The following is a 20,033-nucleotide window of genomic DNA, read 5'->3' on the forward strand; positions in this document are numbered from 1 at the left end:
GGGACAGAGGGACAGCGGGACAGAGGGACAGGGGGACAGAGGGACAGGGGGACAGAGGGACAGCGGGACAGAGGGACAGGGGGACAGAGGGACAGCGGGACAGCGGGACAGAGGGACAGGGGGACAGCGGGGACAGGGGGGACAGCGGGACAGCGGGACAGCGGGACAGGGGGACAGCGGGACAGCGGGGACAGGGGGACAGCGGGACAGCGGGGACAGCGGGGCAGGGCCCGGGACAGCGGGACAGCGGGACAAGGGGACAGCGAGACAGAGGGACAGCGGGACAGAGGGACAGCGGGGACAGCGGGACAGGGGGACTGCGGGACAGGGCCCGGGACAGGGGGACAGCGGGACATAGGGAAAGGGGGACAGCGGGGACAGGGGGACAGCGGGACAGAGGGACAGCGGGGACAGGGGGACAGCGGGGACAGCGGGACAGGGGGACAGCGGGGACAGGGGGACAGCGGGGACAGCGGGACAGGGCCCGGGGCAGCGGGGACAGCGGGGACAGGGGGGGGGGAGCGCGGGGACAGCGGGACAAGGCCCGGGGACACAGCGGGGACACCGCGGGGACAGCGGGGGGATGGCACCGGGACAGCACAGGGACACCGGGACAGTGCCGGGATACCGCGGGGACAGGAGGGACCGGGCCCCGTGTCGTAGAATCACAAAGTGGTTTGGGTTGGAAGGGACCTTAAAGCTCATCCCGTCCCACCCCCTGCCATGGGGGACACCTTCCACTAGCCCAGGTTGCTCCAAGCCCCGTCCAACCTGGCCTTGGACACTCCCAGGGATCCAGGGGCAGCCACAACTTCTCTGGGCAACCTGGGCCAGGGCCTCAACACCCTCACAGGGGAGAATTTCTTCCTAATATCTAATCTAAACCTACTGTCTGTCAGTTTGAACTCATTCCCCGTTATCCTGTCACTCAGGCCCTTGTAAACAGTCCCTCTCCATCTTTCCTATAAGTTCACTTCAGGCTCTGGAAGGCCACAATCAGGTCACCTCAAAGCTTCTCCTCTCCAAGCTGAACAATCCCAACTCTCTCCCCTTTCCTCCCAGCAGAGCTGCTCCATCCCTCTGATCATCTTGGTGCCTCCTCTGGACTCTCTCCAGCAGCTCCATGTCCTTGCTGTGCTGTTCCCCAGGGCTGGAGCAGCTCTGCAGGGGGGTCTCACCTGAGAGGGGTAGAGGGGCAGAATCCCCCCCTGCCCTGCTGCCCACGCTGGGGGATCAGCCCAGGGTGTGTGGGGAGATTCTGGGTCCCTGCACCCATGGCTGGGTCATGTCCAGCCTCTCCCCTACCAGCACCCTCAGGGCCTTCTCCCCAGGGCTGCTCTGCATCTGTTCATCCCCAGCCTGGATTGATTCCGGGAGTTGCCACAACCCAGGTGCAGCACCAGCAATTGTTCCTGTTAAACTGCATGAGATTCCCATGCTCCCACTTCCCAAGCCTGCCTGGGTCCCTCTGTCCACCACCCCTTGCCCCATTCTCTAAGACCTTTAGTATATTAACAAAGATATTGAATCACAAAGACAAAACACTGCTCTAAAGTGTAGAATTATTTTTTTTAAAGTTACACTTGGACTGTGCAGGTAATTGTTACCCTATTATTAATTAGGAAATTACACAGCTTTGTGAGAGTCGTCTTAATGGAAGGCAGCAGCCCTAGAAATAAATATATACACACACATATATATGCATATATAACCCCCCCATTATTAAGGGAATAGCTTGTGGGAAAATTTATTCCTGCATCAGCTCTACCTGCAGGACCACCTTGTTGATGGAGGAGGAATTTAGGATGTGTCATGTGTTCCACCAAAGCTGCCTCAGCTGGGAAGCTGCAATCCAGCTGTAAATGAGGTTGTAGCTTGGGGACTGTAGCTGACATTTTTCTGGTAGAAATTGGCTTAAAGGCAATAAATTAATTGCAGGAAGTAATTAAAATATCGCAGAATCAGAAAGTTTGGGTTGAAAGGACCTTAAAGGTCATCTAGTTCCAACCCCCTGCTGTGGGCAGGGAACATGGAGGTTTGGGGTTTACTACTCTGGATTTATGTTTGAAAGATAGAGGATTAAAACAAAAGTACATTCACAATCAGTTATTTGAGACCCACAATTATACTGTGGGTAAGAGGGGACTTTAGTGGTGCTTTTTGCCATCTGTGATCTAAGTTTCACACCCAAAAGTGGAGGGATGTGTGTCATCCTCAGAAGAGGTGCGTGCCACAGGAAAACATGTGAGAATGAGGAGTTCCACTGAGTCATTCCTCTGGCATTTTTAAATGCCTTACAATATTTATGGGTCTGAGGTATAGCTGTTTCCTCTGAGAGGGCAGAAACACACTTGGGAAAAGCACATGGCTTGGAGACATTGGAGGGAGCAGAGTGCCTTTCATGGCTGGGAAAGGCTGTTGGGAGGCCGGGCTGGGAGAGGGAAAGGCCTTTAAATTCTGCTGTACAGCCAGGTTCCCCTCCATTCCCTGGGGAAAGGCTTCCCTAAAATACGTTTTCGCTCCTGTTAAGTTAATTTGATGTGGGTTTTGTCGACCTGCTGAGGCTCCTGATGGCAGCACTCGGTGACGAGGGGTCGCCCCCGTGATGCCACACACGAAATGGCGAAGCAGGTACTGCTGTGCCCCCTCTGGCAGCCTCTGCAGGCTCACCCGAGGCCAGAGGCTGCGGAGGCTCCGCAGAGCCAGGGCATTCCCCCCGGCACGGGGAGAACCGCTCCCGGTGTGACAGAGCTGCGAGAAATAGATGCAGAGCGTGACGTGTGGGTGTCTCAGCAGGAAGCTGTACATTTTCCTTATGCAGCAGTGCTGAGCCTCGTCACAGGGGGAGAGGTTCGAGTAGAGGATGATGCGCCTGATGCTTTCACAGGCGGCTGTGGCTGCGTCCAGGTACCCGCCCGCCTCGAACAGCACAGCCTCGGGGTGCTCGGCTCGGGCAGTGCAGTTTGTGGCGTGGCCTTTCTGCAGGACTCTGCCTGAGGAGCTCCTCAGTTCGTAGAAGAGAAGGTGCCTGTTTTGGGGAGTCGCTGTGGGCCTGTGTGGGGAGCCAAAGAGCCCGTGAAATTCTGCGTATGGCACTCTGGCTTCTTCCCCCGTCTGGATGTGGAAGGGACACCTGGCACAGGCATGGCACTGTCTCTGCCACCAGCGGGGCTTTACCACAGTGCCCTGGTTTGTCAGAAACTCTTGGAAAATGGTTTTCTCTCCTGCATTCATGTTTTGCTGAAAAATCTCCCTGTTTATGTCAGCTACACAGCTGGCAGTCCTGAGTGAAAAAGGAAAGTAATATTTTAATTCAACCCTTCCATTTGTTTTGTACTTAAAACTACAAAAATAATAGGGCACAATCTCTTCAAAAAGCTACCGAGACTTGTAGCAGCATATGGAAACTTGCTTGGTGACACACAGAACAAAACTCTCACAGCGAGGGAGCATTCTCAGTTTTCACAAACCAGCATTTTTGCTAGAAACATGAGCAAAAAACATTTCTCTGGCTTCAGCCCTCTGACCCTAGACAGGAGAATTTGTATAATAGAAACAACCACACTTTTCAGGATTGAATACAGGTGATTCTGTGATTCAATCTGGCAAAAGAAACATGCAAACATGAGAAAAAAAAATTAAAAAATGGTATAATTACCATCTCAGCAGCTCCAGCTCAGGATAATAGGAAATATTGATCTGATTCCCTTCAGTGGAATTTTAGGTTTTCACTTTTCACTTTAGGGCTCTTGCAAGCTTTCTCTGCAAATTCCATGGTGCATAAGAAGGAGGTTCCTCTTGCCTGGCTCCTCGGTCTGGGCAGTTCAGCTGCAGAAGGATCTTTCCCAGAGCAGGAACTTGGCCCTCGTTGTTCCAAGGCAGGCAGGTTCCTTTAGGTGTTTCCAGGTGCCAGGTGCTGGGAGACAGGAACACAAACAGGATTTGCTCTTGCAGGGCCAGGCACCAGTGGGAGTTGAGATGCTGTTCTGTGCCTGTTAATACTTTTTCCATCTCTGGAGTTTTAGTAACTCACTCGGTTCTTTGTTGCTGTTTGATACGAGGTTTTATAGCTGAAATCTGGGTGTTCTGACGAATGTCCTACTGAGTTTCTTTCCAAATGATTTCTCTGTGCCAGCTGGGCAGAAAGCTCCTGTTGTAATTCTGCAACAGGTTGCCCCTCCTTTAGGAAGTTTGTAACCCCCCACCAAGGCTGTAATTCCCTGGGCTCAATCACGCTCTGCATGGGTGGGGTGCCAGATGAGGGAAAACACAACTTTTGTGTGGATGAACAGCTCTTGGCTCAAGCAGAAAATTATTTATTTGTCTTCACTGCTGTTCTCATTGAGCCCCTTGTCATCCCTGGATCTGGTTTAATTCTGTTGCTGCTTCTCTGAGTATGTACAACTTTTCCATCTGCATGTTTTATCCCAGCTTGCTTCTGCATTCCACCTCGATTTGCCCTCTGTCACTGCTTCATTTTCTTCTTAAATTCCTGACTTGATTAATTAGCTTTGTTTTCCACTCCTGACTCTACACTAACTTCCATGTATTTTCCTGTGCTGGAGTTCCTTCCTGATCCAGGCCATTGTGCTGTTCTCATTCAGATTATTCCTAAAGATTGGCTTCCTGACATCAGGAATGTTCCATTTGTCATTTCTGATGTTTCTGTACGTTTTTGATGTTCAGTTGTGCTCTATTCTGGGCAGTGCAGCATCACCCTGGCAGCGCTGGGCCTCGGGAAAGGGAAAATGCCTTTGCTCCCTGACACAGAGGAGAGCAGGTCTGGAGAAGAGACTGGTTTTCTTTGGAGTGGGATGTCAGGAGAGGCATCACCACTTGCAGGTTGCAAATACAAAGACAGCTGAAAAAGCTTCAAATCTGGGGTGAAGTTCCGATTCCCTCTGCTGGTGTTTCTGCAGAGCTGGGGTGGCCACATGATGGCAATGTCGCACCTCGGCGATGTGTCCCGTTCCCTGCTGGAAGGGGCCGATGGCCTGAGCTCTGTTTCAGTGTTGCTAAAGGTTTTCCACCAGAGGCACCCGAAATTTTCTTTCTCCCCCTAAAGCCTGCCTTTTTTTGTTTGTTTGTTTGGTGTTTTGCCCTGATCAAAACCCATCATATTTTCAGTCTCCTCAATTAATAGTGTCACATCCTTACGGGATGGGAGTCAAATCCCGAGTTACCCAGTTGGATGGATTAATTGGAAGAGTGTTCCGAGTGTGTTTCTGTGTGTACAGCATCAGCCTTTGGCCCCTTTGCCAGTGTTGTCCCTCCCCAGGAGCCACCATCCTGATACAGATCATGGCTGATGGATCACTGGAAACTCAAAACGTGTGTTAACAACTTCACATTCCTTGTACAATTATGTTTAAAATTATAATTGTATCCCTGCCTATCCCAACTATACTTGGAGGGGACCTGGACATAATTATAACTCTAGGGAATTTTTTCACTTACAGCCCTCTCTGGGGCAGAGGGCAGGAGGTGTTGATTAGTGCCCCACAACAAGGTACAAACATTCACAGGAGGAACTGGAGGGGAACGCTTTATCCAGTGAAAACCACAGGGAAAACTTACATGGTCAGTTCATAATGACTCAGGTTGGAAGGGAGCCAGGATCCAAGCCAGGTGTTCTGCTCCTAGGGAAAAAAAACATAATGATCAGGGCTGGGATTTTTTAAAAAAATCCAAATATTAGCTAAAACCTGGTATCTCTCCAGACTAAAAAGCACACAGAAATTCTGATCCATCCCAACGTGTCCAGTCTGGACCTGATTTTACTGATTTCAATGTAGGATATTGGGATTTCTGAAGACATATTTTGGAAATGAAGCTGTGTGCATTGATTAGGCAAAAGCTGATGCATGATTATATGGAATCAGGATGATTCTCTTCCCCAAGCTAAACCATGATCTGGTTCCACAGTCTGGTCCAAGTGTCCTCTGTGTGTGTGAGGGGCTCTGGCGCTTCCCTCGATAACGCTGCACTTAGGACAAGGACGGGTCCTTTGTTTTGCCTCTGAAATGTGTTGAAATTCTGTTGCGTTTCTTAGTACAGCCTGGTGCAAAATAATCTCTATTGGAAGCATTTTACAGATGACTTCATTCAGTAAGGAGTTTATCTGAGTTCAAAGTCCAGAGCAGTCACATGGTCCCTTAACAGCCAGAGACTTGATGTTCCTGCGCAGCCCCAAGATTTTAAAAATAAGGAATAAAGGACATAAAGGAAGAAGCAGCATCTGTCCACAGCTCCTCATAACCACAGCCAGACAAACCCAAGCTGTTGTGGCATAACCTGCCTCCACACTCCACGGTCTCCAGCTCATTGGACAGAGTGTGGGATATCCTGTGCCGCAGGAACTCTGGCTCCTGGCTCCGGAGCGGAGCCCTGGTGCTCTGCATTCTGCCACCAGGCCATAAAGATTAGCCAGGGTTTAGGTCCTGAGTTGGGAACGTTTCCTGCTCAAGCTGCTGTTAAAGTCAGACCTTCACAAAACTGTTCCACCAAACTTTCCTTACCTGGCTTGTCCAGTCTCAAAGTGATTGGAATTATCACATTGCTTCCTGAGATTTTTCCAGAGCTCTAATATCTTTTTTGTTTCCCTTTATGCCTAAAAATAAGTATTTTCCCCTGTTCTGTCTATTAAAGATAGAATTGAAAACGACAGAGCAGCAAACAGTCTGTAAGGGGAATGACAAATAAGGACATTTAAATGCCACAGGCAGGGTAACCAGGTTAAATTTTAGGACAGCAAAAATCTTAGGGAAAAATTAGAGAAATAACCCAGCATTTTGATGATTTTAAAAAAAATTCCCATTCTACTGAGTGTAGTCACACTAGAGATGCTAGGTGGAGAATTTCTTCCATATTAATTATAAAGTGTTGTGAGGATGCTTTGTTTGTCAAACAATTGGACAGATTTCCTCTTGCCCTAAGAAAGAGCCAAGGAACTTGCCAAGAGCCTGTGTTTGTAGATAGAAAATATAAAAGACCAAAATGAAAGTTAAGAGATGGAAAGAGACCTTATATATATATATTGCATATAACATATGTATTGTATGTTTTACACATATATATCTCAAAATATTCTGCTTCATCTTCTTCCCATTTAAAGTGAAGATGATTCTTGGGACTCAAAGGGACATATTTGATTCTTAGAAAATATCAGCTCAGGAAATAATTTAAGATTCAGGGTCAAATGATTCATGAGCACACAGATTTGCTTCCATGAAGATCGACGGAGCTTGGATGGTTTCCAGAATCACAGGGCAAGGGAAAATTTTACCAGTTACTGGCATAAGTGTTATGAGACAGGCAGAAATGTTCCTTTTAATTTTGGTATGAACTGTGAGCCACATACATGTAAAATATTGCACCAATATTCAGTCCAAGTGTGAGCTCCTTTCTACTTGTCTCTTTTCAAGGCCTCCTTTAGGAATGAATGGAGTTGTGCTGGCAGAAAACCCAGTGGAGCTGTGACTCCACTCTGTTCACGGGGTAAACCAGGCAAATCCTAATTAGTAGTGCAGTAATTACACCTATCATCCCCTCCTTCCAAAGTAGCTGCCTGGTGATTCCAATCAAACTGACAAAAGCTGGCTGTATGTCAAGGAAAAAGAGGAGGCAGAATTTGGTCTTCTTTGGGAACAGATGCCAGGGATGCTTTAACTGTGGGCTGTGAGCCTGGGCATCCCAAACAATTCATATTTCTCTATTTAGGTGTCCTGTGCTCTTTTACCATGCAGGGATGAGCATTGGGTTCAGAGCAGCAAATCTTAAATCGTGTTATTTAGCCAATTATCAGCCTTGCCTGACTTGCTATGATCTCAGATGCTTTGTATTTTGGGATTTAAATGTAAGGAAGTTAGCAAGTAGTATACGGATTTTCAAATTAAAGCCCAAGGAGCAGTCTGAGCATAGCAGGACTTCTTGGCTGTAATCCTTGGATTAAGCATTGGCTTTCCTTGCACTTGTAAACAGACATTGTGTTTCTCAGGAAAAAAAGTAATGTCCATCAAAATAATCTTGAATTCTGGGGAGATACAGTGATAGCTGCATTGCTAGGATTGCATGTGGAAAGAGATTTACAGTAAATTTCTTGGTGTTCAGATTAAACTGGACAATATCCTTATGTGTCTGGATGGCAACTGCTAGGATTGCAACCACAGAACTATCCAACCCCATCTGGCAACTCCTTCCTCCCCACAACAAGGATGACATAACTACAGGACTTAAAAATGTAAAATACTTAAATAAAAGTAGAAGTAAAAACTTAGTAATGTTTGCACTGCTGCTTGACACAGAGGCTTTTCCATGGCTTTGGTGGTGTTCAGATCAGGTTGTTAATGAGTCCTGTGTTGTTGTGAGAGATCTGGAAATAACATCTCACCAGATCTTACCAAATCTTATCAAAGGCATCGTGCGCTGCTTTGCCAGTGATTCCCTTTTGGTTTCAGCCCCTCTTTCTTTTTGTAAGGATTTGTTCCTAGGCTGCCAGGCCTGAATGGAGAATGGGAAGTCACTCCAGCTGTTTTCCTCGTGTTGGCACTCTGTGCTGAACAGGAATTGCTGAGCAAAGAACATAATTTCCCCAGAGAAGTTTGCTGGGGTAGCACAAAGACACTCTGGATTTTTTTTTTTTTAATTAGAAGTTCTTGCCAAATACTATCATCAAGGGTTGGGGGAGGAAGGGAGGCAGGGAGGGAAAGAAATACATAAAGTCTGAAATCCACTTGGAAGAGCAAGAAACCTGCCTGGGAAAGCAAGAGCAGTGTTTTTCTCTACAGAACTCTTGCTTTTTAACATATAACAGTTTATACAGAAAGAGGACTAGGATTTTTTTTTTCCTTTCCCTCTTCCATGAATCTTGGTTCTGACTGTTGTTTCTCCAACAAAGTTGGAGGGATTGTGCAACTTTGCACTTGGTTTTGGACTAGCCAGTGGAACAAAAAATAAGCAGAATTCCTTCTCTTAAGAGGGTGCCAAATTACCAAGTGCCATCATTCTACATTGTGGTGGTAAATGCACGGCTGGTCATGGCTTGCAGTGAGCCTAAATTCTCTATTTTTTCCTTAAAAAAAGATATAAGGCTGTGGCTTCCTTGCTTTTGTTTTGCTTTACAAAAGAAAGGTTAAAGAAACAAGCTGTAAAGAATAATTAAGATGTATTTGGGGGAAGAGGAAGATAAAGAGCCATTTGACTTCTTGCTTGCAGGTTTAATTCAGGATAAATCTGTAGTGACAGAAATATACTGGGACCTGATGTTATCTGATACTGGATGGGGAATGCATTGGGTGCTTTATTCCAGTCCTCAGAGCACTGGTGACCACTTTATTTGTACTTTTGTGTTATTTTGCATTATTTGACACTGTCTGGTGTTCTTGCTGGCAGCAATACTCAAGTTATTGCCTTGCAGTCTGAATAGGCCTCCCTAGTAAGGTGATTTCAGGTAAAAACTGATTTGTGGATGAAAGATGGAATGTTTTAGCTCCTTGTTTTGAGGATGCTGCTAAATCCCTGTAATGCAGAAGGCAGCTGTGGCCATACCAAGAGTGACCAACTGCCTGTGTAGTGTGTATATATGTCCTGACAGTTCAGTTGTGGACAAGTATGAAATAACTTTTTACAGGAAATTTTCCTCCATGGATCCTCTCAGTGTTCAGCTTATAACCCCAAGTGAAAGAATTTAATATTCCTTTGACTTTCTGGGGTGTGCTTTAGTACAACTGCATAATTATTAATTATCTGCTCTAGGTTTTGATTTCCAATCCAGCTCATCTCCCTGAGCACAGTAACATATGGCACAATTAACATGCTGTTTATAATACGCCCTTGAAAAGAGGATCTTCCATCCTGGTTGTTGGTGTGTTTCCAGCTGATCTCCAGAGAACAAAACAGTTGCTTCTGCGCCAACTTTTGTTATAACTTTGTGTAACGTTGTTCAACTTTGGCCAATTTTGAAGTTCTTGGTTTTTACTGAAGAAATCTTCAGGTGAAAATGTGGAAATACGTCTTTAGTAATGTCATCCTGATACAGTGGATGGGGTCTGAGTTTGCTGTGTCTGTTGCCAATAGTCTAGGTGACATGTGAATTTTTTCTAAAATTTTCCACTCTGTTACTACCAATACAGGAGGATTTCCCCTTCACAGGCTTTGGTTTACATTTTTTATTTTGCTTTTTGAGTTTTGTGCAATTCCTCAGTGAAGATCATCTGGAGGAGAACTGGGGGAACTGTCAAAACACAGGTTGTTTCCTGGCATTGTCTAGAGCATTGCGGGTTTTCCACCTCCTTCCTGTCTTTTGTTTCTGGGTTGATAATGTTGTCTTTAAATAACCTCAAATAAAAATATTTAAGCCCGTAGTCTCGGCATCTCAGGTGCAGATTTATGGGCGGCCCAGGGCATTCCACAGGCAGCAAGACCATTTCTGTCCCGGCACCTTTTTTCTGGGACGAATCTTCATTCATATTCAATTTTGGGGGGCAGAATAGAAATTTCAGCACTAGGCTGAAGATTCCTCCCAGACAAAAGATGCAGAAGGGGCCAGCACAGAAAGATCTTGCTGTCCATGGAGTGCCCTGGGCTGCCCATAAATCTAGACCTGAGAGCCTGAGAATATGGCATTTCTTTCCTGGGGGAAAGGGCTGTCTTTTGCTTTCAGGAGCCCAGCGTGGAAACTTTGGGATTCTGTCTCTTAAAAGTGAATAAAAATTAAAAATAAAATAAAATAAAATTAAACCAAACCAAAATAAAATAAACCAGAAGCATTCTGTGGGGCAGAATACAGCAGTCATTCCTCTCCAGGGCAGGAAGGGAATGTTTTGAGGGCCCACATGCAGCTGCTCCAGATTATTGGAGTTAACAAGGAAAAACACTCATTTCCTGACCCACCTATTATCATTCGGGTCTTGGAAGGCAGCACCTGGGAGCCTCCTTTAGTGGCTCCTGGGTGGAGCCGTGGCTATTAAAGGGGTAGGTGGGGACACCCTGGGTATTTGCTTCTGGCAACAGCCACCGATTTCCTGATGGGAGTCCTGGAAATAGAGCCGAGCAACAGAACTGCCTGGTCAGTGTCCTGATGTCTCTGATCTAACGCTGTGCTGCCCCCAAGTCACGTCGCTCTGACTGAAACTGTCTCTGAATGTGCTGGAAGTACAACTTGGAGAGGAGCAGAAAAGGCATCTGGGGAGCTTCATCCTCCCAGGGAACGACGCTTTAGGGATGTCCACTTTCTGAACCGCACAGATAGTTCAGGTTCCCACAGAAACCTGCTGGGCCATGGCCCTGGGGCAGGAGTGTCAGGAAAGTGGCATTTTCAGTGCAACCATAGTCATTTTCCTTGGAGCTCTCAAGATTGGAAGACAATAGTGTCCACGGGCCCCTTGCAAACCATGGGGCAGGATAAACGGTGTAATTATGTGTCTTTTCCTGCTCTCTGCACTCTCTGCCTTACCTGTCCACTCCTGATCGCCTCCCTTTCTATGCAAAGGGTTCATTCTCTCCGCTAGAGATGACTCCAGTGTTCCTGCTCTCCGCTCCCTGCCCGTTCCCCTTCCCCGGGGAGCGAGCGCCGTCCCTGTCCCGGCTCCCTGCGCATCCAGAGGCACTGCAGGCGGCGGGTCGGGAAGGGAGCCCCCGGTCCCACCGGGACAGCTTCACCTTCCTTCCTCCCTGCCGGAGGGGCCCCGCTGCTCCCCCGGCCGGCACAGAGCCCGGGCGCGTCCTGGGACATCAGGGGCAGGGCTAAGGCTCGCTGGAGCTGTGGGTACCAGTGCACCTCAGCACCGCCCGGGTTCCGAGGCTGGGAATTAAAAATCGGCAATTCTGCTTGCTGGAGCCTCCCCCAGCTCTGCATTTCTTCTCTCCAGAGCACAGCTGGACTCTGCAAGCCCTGGAGCCCTCGGGGAGTCCCCTGCTCCGGTCTTTCCATCGACTGGGGGTCACCCAGGTGGTCTTTACCAGCAAAAAATGTAAATTACATCACGGTCCAAGGCATTAGGTTTGGACTTGATGATCTCGGAGGTCTTTTCCAACCCTGCTGATTCTATGATTCATTCACACTAGGACTGGACACTCCTGGCTGAGGTGAGCAGTCCGTGGAAGTCAGACCGGTGACAGTCCGGGGGGCATTTTAAGTTGGATACTTGCAGATTTTATTGTCCAGAAACTCCATTCTTTTCAGTATCTCTTGCACAAATGTTTCCCTGTAGGAAGAGATCAATTTTTCATTAGTACAAAAGTGTGGCGCCTGCCTGTGTCCAGGGGGGAAAAGCCTCACTGCTTTGGTGTTGCGGTGGTCGCTGTCATCATTGTTGTCATCGTCCACGTCATCAGCAGCGGTGGCAACATGAACATCATTGCCATCGTCATTAAGTTTACCTCAAAGAAGAAAAAAGAGATCAGAGCCAGAGAAAAATAGTTATCACCATGGTCACCACATGGTGACGACTGGGGAAGAAAGAGAAAGCACTATGCTGCTCCAAATGAGAAAGTCTCAGTGCTGCATTTTGACTGATTTGGAGGATGGGGATACGGGCTTTGGAAACCTCAGTCTGCAATAGGTGGAAGACAAAAGTCATAATATCATAAGGGAAAATGTTAGAGCTTACTTATGCAGGTAAAAGCATTTCACCTCCCCTACCAAAATAGGTCCCTTCCAGAACATGTTTAGCACTCCTTTTATTGATCCAGAGTGGATGTAACAATGCCCTGGGTTATGAGTGGATGCTGCTGCATCTGAGGAACATGACTAAGCATCTTCCTTATCTGTGTAGTGATCATCTTATTCAACTGTGTTTCACAAGAGAGAGAGAAACATAATGGACATTAAAAGTAAATGTACTGCTGTCTGCATTTCAAAACTGCCTTTGCCTTGTTTTTAAACAATTATGGATTTTCTTCTCCAAGGGTGGATCTTGCTGGAGAGTTTTTAGATGATGAAAGAGCAACTCCCCTGAGGAAGATTCAAGGAAGCTGAAGAAGGCAAGTCGCTGGTGTACAGATTGTTGTATGTGACTACAGAATATTTCAGAGATGGAAGAGGTAAAACCAGTCAAACAGAAAAATAACTCAAACCCCCCAAGCCCCAGCCTCCCCAAACCTGGATTTCATTACACTGCACTCAAAAGATATCCTTTCTAATTTAGAGATTCCTGTGTTCAAGGCTGTCGTAGTTAGTAAAGCCCTGAAATTTTAATTGTTTGAGGCGTATGTACAATAAAAAAAAAATACGTGGTTGCAGAGGGACCAGTATATCTGTTGCTAAAGTTAATTGTTACATCTTTGTTTACAATTCTCTTGTTTGTGGCTCCTCCCTGCAAATCTAAACAGTGCTCAAAAGAAAGCTCAAAAAAAGAGTTCTGTAGCAGGGCTATAAAATCTTTGTAGGATTTGGTGAAATCAGATAGGATGAATGTAGCATTAAAGCAAACGAGACCTGTAGATAAGCTGAATTGTTGCTTCCCTTCAAATATTTCCCTTTTAACCCAAGGAAGAGGAGAAAAAAACCATGATAACTCTGGTTTTACTGTTGCTTGAGTGCTGGAAAAAAGGTAGGGTTAGCAGAAAGCTTCCAGGAATTTGTTTTAGAACTGTCTGAGAAATCTGTTTGTGGTGTGCAACCAACCATCTTCAGCCTCCAGAAGATCTCTCTTATATGACTGACATTCAGTAGGCTTTCTTAAAACAGCATCTAGGAACTTCTGAGTATCTTGAAATATGTCCCACAAGAAAGGGGGAACATAGTTTTAAAGTTTAAAATGGATCATTTAGAATAAAAAATCCAAATAAGATAAATTATTATGGTAATACAAGGATTCGTGATCAATTTATACCTGTTACTTTGATCTTAGAGGTCAAGAAAATTTGAGTACTGGGATTTGTTCTAGGAACAGCATTTAAATTCAAACTCTTCATTTATTCTTTCTGGAAACTAAGTATGCATGAAGGGAATGAGTCAAACTTAAGACATGCCATCTTATTATAACCCAACGGGTGGGAGGGACAAAGTCCTTGGGCTTTGAACTAGTTAGATATAAATACAGAGCTCGCTGGCAAAGGTCTGCTCAGAGGAACAGGAGGCCCAGATAGTGGGGAGTACTCCCAGTATCCTAAATTATAGAGACTCCAATACAGTTATTAAGCCCAGAGTCCTCTGAGGAGTGCTTGGATTAAAGGATACCAGAGTGATACAGGCTTCTGAGGAGGAGATATTTCTTTTTTTAAGAGGAAAAATGAAAAATACTCTAGTGCCAGAATTAAGGAGATGAAAATCCTCACAGCCAACAGAGATTTATCCTGTTTAAGCATACTGTAACAGGGCCATAAAAGTGCAGTGTTTCTGTAACCAAGGCAAAATGAAACAAGGCAGAAGGGAAAAAGCAATGTTTGTAAATGGGAAGTTTTGGGAGCTCATTTAATCAAATAGTTAAATTTCTTTTTCTGGAAACCTGAAGCTTGCTGGAAAAGAACAGGAACCACGGCAAGCAATTTGGGAATGAAGGGGAGGATTGAGTACCAACTAGCCAATGATATAAGTAACAAGTCTGTCAATGTACTGAAAGTAAGACGCTTCTTATGGAGAACCAACGTGTTTATGGAAACAAGAGAGCAATTAGGGAAAACCAGAATTTTTTGTGCTGAATCAACCCAATACGTGTTTGTGCCACGATCAATTTAATTATTAAACCTTACTTAGGTGCAAAAACAGAGATCTAAATCACAGTGAAGGCAATCTTTTGAGTGACACTTGAATATGAGAGCCATTTGATTTATATGTGACATGAAGATTTTGGTATGAAGATGAAATTGGTCTGTTCTCTTATGGTGCTGTTGTTTGTGTCGCTGTTCTTGTAGGGATATAAAGCTTGCTGGATATATTAGCCTTCTCTTTTCACTGTTTCATAACTTTTTGTTGGAGAAGGAAGTAATAATTTTTATTAGTTCTGCGTAGGCACTGAGGTTGGTTTTGATCCCATGACAATGGAATTGATGTCAGGAGAATTAGCCACAGTCACATTTGTAACTGAGCAATGCCTTTTTATACTATTAAAGTATTTATTCTTTGCAGAAAGCTTTAAAATTGTTCAAATGAGGCTCTTGGCCCCCGCTCAAAGGTGAATTTTTTGGAAAGTTTGAGCGAAAACATTTCGTCCATGTGTGAGTATGAGCAGAGTGGAAAACTATTTTTCCCCTCCATAAAGACTTTTTGCTACCTTCTTTTGAACAGCTCTGCGGCATGAGTAGCTGAGGCCTGTGGGCTAAAATTTGGCATTGAAATAGCCATAACTATGAAGTGTCTTAGTTTTGGCTTTGATTTGACTGAGTTATGAGCCTTAGAAAACTGTGTTCTCAGTATGTACTCCAGGGTGTTTTTTCTTCCTTCAAAGCTGCTGAAGGGTGCAATGGAGAGGATTTGCTGTGAGCAACTGAGGAGCTCTGCAGCATGAAATTGGAGAAAGATATTGCTCTGAAACTGCAGGGACACGTGGGGATGGAAAGAGATCAGGAGACCTTGCAAAGCACTTATGGCCTAGGAAAAGTTTCTGGGTGTTTTGTGATATGTGCAACTGAAACTCAAGTTCTACGACCTGCGGTCTCTGCTCCTACAGGTAATTTCCTAAGAACCAAGAGAGGCTCCTGCAGAGTGAGCAGGGATAAGGTGTGAGTAGGGATAGGGATAAGAGCAGATTCTGAGGCACACTGGCACTGCTTAAACCCCTCGAGTCAAAGGCTCGGGGAGTACAATACCCTGTTGTTTCTCCACATGTTGTAGCAGGTGGTGCAGTTTCCCAGCTATGTGCCTGTGCAGTGCTGCTTTGAAGGCTTTCCCAATGGGAGTCCAGGGACTCGCTGTTCCTGGAGGAGATATGCCCCTCAGATTGAGATTATGTCCCTCTGGACAGCACAGCCTGTGAAACAGTGCATGCCTATCTAATTGCAATCACATGTGAAATGAGAGGGCCAGGGAAGGCTGGATGTACTTCTTTAACTACATAATTTTTGACTTAGCATTGTTAATTATGCAGCCTTATGAATCATTAATTTAGTTTTATGTATGGGAGCTCTGGTGCATTTCCTCTGGCATTTTACAATGAATCTGGTTAATATTTGCAATTACTTGGAGGCTTCTGTTTAGTTCTGGTGTCAACAAAGACAGATTATGATGAACTTGTGTGTCTGGTTCTTTACTGAGCTGTTACTGCATTGTCACATCTTTCAACAGTGTTCAGAATGAGTGGAGAGTAGTGTTTTCCCTTTTGCACAGGAGCAGGGATTGCAAAGGTTGCAGGCAGTGGAAGCCCAGATATAGTGTATAATGTAACAGGTTTTTTTGCTCTGATTAGTTAGGGGTTTGTAATTGACATTGAATGTTTGATCACAAGAACTTTTCTTACTGGCTGAGATGTAACGATACTGCACCTCAGTCACTTAAAGAATATAAATATCTTATTTTATCTCCAGATGAGGCAGATGGAGGACCTGGCTCACCTCTGTTACCCTCTACAGCAGCACGTGCAAAGACTGCCCGTGCTGATGGAAATGCCTGCAGGAGGTATGTGCCTGTGAGGTGCTTTGTGCCATAAAGGACCTTCAGTGCAGGTGAGATTGCAGTGCACTGAATGTTAAGCAGCTCTAAAGCACTCCCTGACAAACTAACTGTGTAATTGAGTGAGAAGCTGGAACTCAGGTGTTCACAATGGAAAGGAACAGGCCCAGGTGAACCTTGTATAGTCTCTGTGGTAAAGAGCTCTCTGCAGCCAAGCTACAGTTCAGTCTGCTGCCAAACACAATATAAAACTGATTTGTGTTTGGGTTTCTATAGTGTCTGCATTCTGTAGCTTTTGTGGTTCATCTGCATATGATTTTTTTTCAGTTTTCTCCAGAACTGTAGCCCACAGCACCTGTTAATTATCAAATTGAGGACATGTGGCATAAAGAAAAGCAAGAGCTAAATGTGGTTTATAGAAAACAGATGAATAACTACTAATGAGATAGCCTTAATAGAAACAGTATTTATTTCCTTTTGTAGCAGTGCACTTGTAATGTATCATCCATTGCAGGTGTGTCTCTTTGGACAGGCTTTATTCTAAATGATAGATTCTTATATTTCCTATGGGATGAACAGACAGAGTGTGTCATGGAACTTTTTTTCTCGATTAACATTTAGGTAGTGCCCTTGAGGTGGCATTGCTTCAGAAAAAAAGGTAATACTGTAAAAATGTTGACTGCAAAGGCATGGTTACTAGGAAATGTCTCACATAACCAACACACAAACAGTTCTGGCTCCTGGCCTAATCAAGCACCAAGGAGTGGAAATGGCTTGAGCTGGCACTGCCATTGAAAGGACTATTGAAACCATGGCTGAACTTACGGCTTTTGGTGTTTTTCCTAATTTTTTCTTTTTCAATAAAAATTTTCTAAAAAAAGGAGAGAGTGGTGTGTTTTTCTTTCCCATCTCCCGGGGAACATCCCTTCCCAGTGAAGGTACGTTGCATGCAGCCCTCAGGTACAAGGCTTCTTTCCTTTCAGGCTGCATGACCTCTTCCTCTCCTGGAGAAGCTTGGGACCATTCTTACATCACCTGGTTGCTTTGTCCTTTTCTTTTGCTCTCCCAAGTATTTTCCATATTTGGGTATCTCTGACTTGCGCTTCCTTCTCCCCTCCTGCCAGGCCCCAAGCAGAGGCAGTCAGATGAGCTTTTCTTTACTTCCAGCTGCTTTATAGGTCTTTTGCTTTGTCTCCTCATGAAAGCATCTGCGTGCCAGCTGTATTAACAGCTGAAAACAAGGAAAAATCATCACTCTGCAAACTGACTTATTTCTCTGTGGACAGTTGGCCCGTTCTTGTTGGGGCTGTAAGTGGTCAATGATCTGCAGTTTGAGAACTTTCCAGACCTCAAAGTATTTTCTTATATAACATTTCACTGTGAGAAGGGTAAGGTTGCATTCACAAGTGGATTTGTGTTTCTCTCTTGTCGCGAGGGGGAAGGAATGCTCAGATGTACTAGAGGAACAATTCTGATTCAATAGAAAGGGCAGGCACAGAGCTTGATTATGGCTGGAATGTAGTTATTGCATGTGAACATGATTTGGAAAGAACCAATACTTAACACAGCGTTGACCGCGTGCTTCTTTGGTGTAGATCGGTTTTGTGATTAAAGTCTGCTAAGAGAGCAACCCAGCAGTTCTGCTAAATTGAGCTGCAGACTTGTCTTATTAGTTTCATACTTCCTTCTGTCCTTGAAACCTTAAGAGAACATCTTTTAGATGAATCAGAGCCTGCTTTGTGTTTTCCTGTGCTTTCTAACCCTGTCTCTTGGTCTCAAATAAGTGGTTGAACACTATAATGGAATCAGAATGCAACGAAATGGAAGTTAAATGTTACATATGCTTTTCCCCCTTTTCAATGTCAAATAATCAGTGTTTGGGTATAAGGCAGATTTTTAGGGGCCTTGAAATATCCTTTTCCCAAGGAAGACAGTTATCAATAGAATGCCTGATTACTGTCCCTCCTGTAACCTTTCACTGTGACATGGTTGGACTCAGTGATCTTAGAGGCTGTTTCTAACCTAAACAATTCAACAATTCTGAAGTCTGGGCACTGTATCTCATGAAAAATAATTTGGAAAAGACTCTAACTCTGTGCAGGACTAATGGCAAATCTAATGAATAAAAAGAGTAGTTTCTTGCTCCTTGCTAAACTGGATGAGGTCATCTGGTGCTCCTTCCTGACGGAGCTTCCCTCTGTCACTTGTCAGTGGCCAAAAGGATTCAGGAACACCATCCCTGAGAGTGCTGTGCCCTTCTTGAATGGCAAGTCCTGAGCTTGTCTTTCCATAAGGTGTTCCCTAAGGATTCAGTCTGAAACTTGATTGTTTCAGATGACTGCCATGATTGCCAAATCGAATCAATACGAGCTCCTTCCTACTGCATTAACTCACTGCTGTTTTTTTTTTATTAAAGAAATAGAAGTAACAGCCGTTGTTTGGGTGATTGCCACCCAAAGTGATGGTAGTGCACTTTACTGTAGCACCAGAACATGGTACTGTGAAAAAACCTTTATTTCAGAATAATTATTTGGCTTTGGTGTTTAGTCCTTGTAGCCAGATATCCCTTTTCATGTACTGATACGTTGGTCCTGTTCAATAGCAACTTGTTCAGAAGCTGCTCACACGCCTGCAGGGTTGGCTACAAGGGATTCAACTCACACTCTGGTTTCTGCACCTTAAAATTATGACGTGGAAAAGCGGTTTGCAAAATGTAAAGCATTCAGAATGCTCTGTGCAGTTTTACAGGAGAAGCCAAGGGACTTTGGGAAATCTAGACTTTGATTTGTATGGTACAATATGTTTGAGTCAGGTTATTAAAGCCTGTGTGTGCCTCAGCGTATTCAGGGTCACTTCAGGATCACACAGGTAAACTAAATGCACAGCCTGCAAGTGAGCAGATCAGGTCACCCGTGACCACACAGCTCGGTCATAGTTTCATAGCTTAAAATAATGTTCCTTGCTTTCATATGGTGCCTCATCTTAACAGCTGCTTGTGCTAACAGCCTGTGAACCTGCACTGCTCCTCAGGTCATCAGCACTAACAATTGTGTACATAAAAACATTAATATGCTGGAGATTACTGTTGGGCTTTGGGAGATCTCAGCTCTCTGGGTCAATTCTGACCGTTTTCATTGCCTTGCACAGGAGTTTGCACACTTGAATCACCTCTATTTTAATTTGTAAGCCCCAAAAAGCAGGTAATTAAAGACAGCTCAGCAGATAACTAAGTGGTTTTTTTAGGGCGTTTTGAGATTCTCATGTCAGCACACAAGTGCCTGCAGCTGGAGCTTCTGCAGAGATGGTCATGGCTCATAGGGGCTCATTTGTGAGCAATATGGAAAAAAATAAGGATATTAAGCTACTAGAGAGCATCCGAAGGAGGGCCTTGAGGATGGTGAAGGGTCTGGAGTGGAAGTTATATGAGGAGCGGCTGAGGGCACTTGGTCTGTTCAACTCGAAGACTGAGGTCAGAGCTCATCGGGGC

At 45.1% G+C, this 20,033-nt stretch overlaps 1 protein-coding gene across 1 annotated transcript; it reads right to left on the reverse strand.

Annotated features, from left to right (window-relative positions):
* Nucleotides 1-2,214: 2,214 nt before the first annotated feature.
* On the reverse strand, nt 2,215-3,445 carry APOBEC4 (apolipoprotein B mRNA editing enzyme catalytic polypeptide like 4). Its single transcript, XM_027665293.1, is given in 1 exon segment — nt 2,215-3,445. A coding segment is annotated over 1 exon segment (1,020 nt). The 5' UTR covers nt 3,235-3,445.
* Between the last annotated feature and the right edge of the window lie 16,588 nt (nt 3,446-20,033).

The sequence above is a fragment of the Corapipo altera genome, unplaced genomic scaffold, assembly GCF_003945725.1.
Source record: "Corapipo altera isolate COAL_440 unplaced genomic scaffold, ASM394572v1 316, whole genome shotgun sequence".
Taxonomy (NCBI): Eukaryota; Metazoa; Chordata; class Aves; order Passeriformes; family Pipridae; genus Corapipo; species Corapipo altera.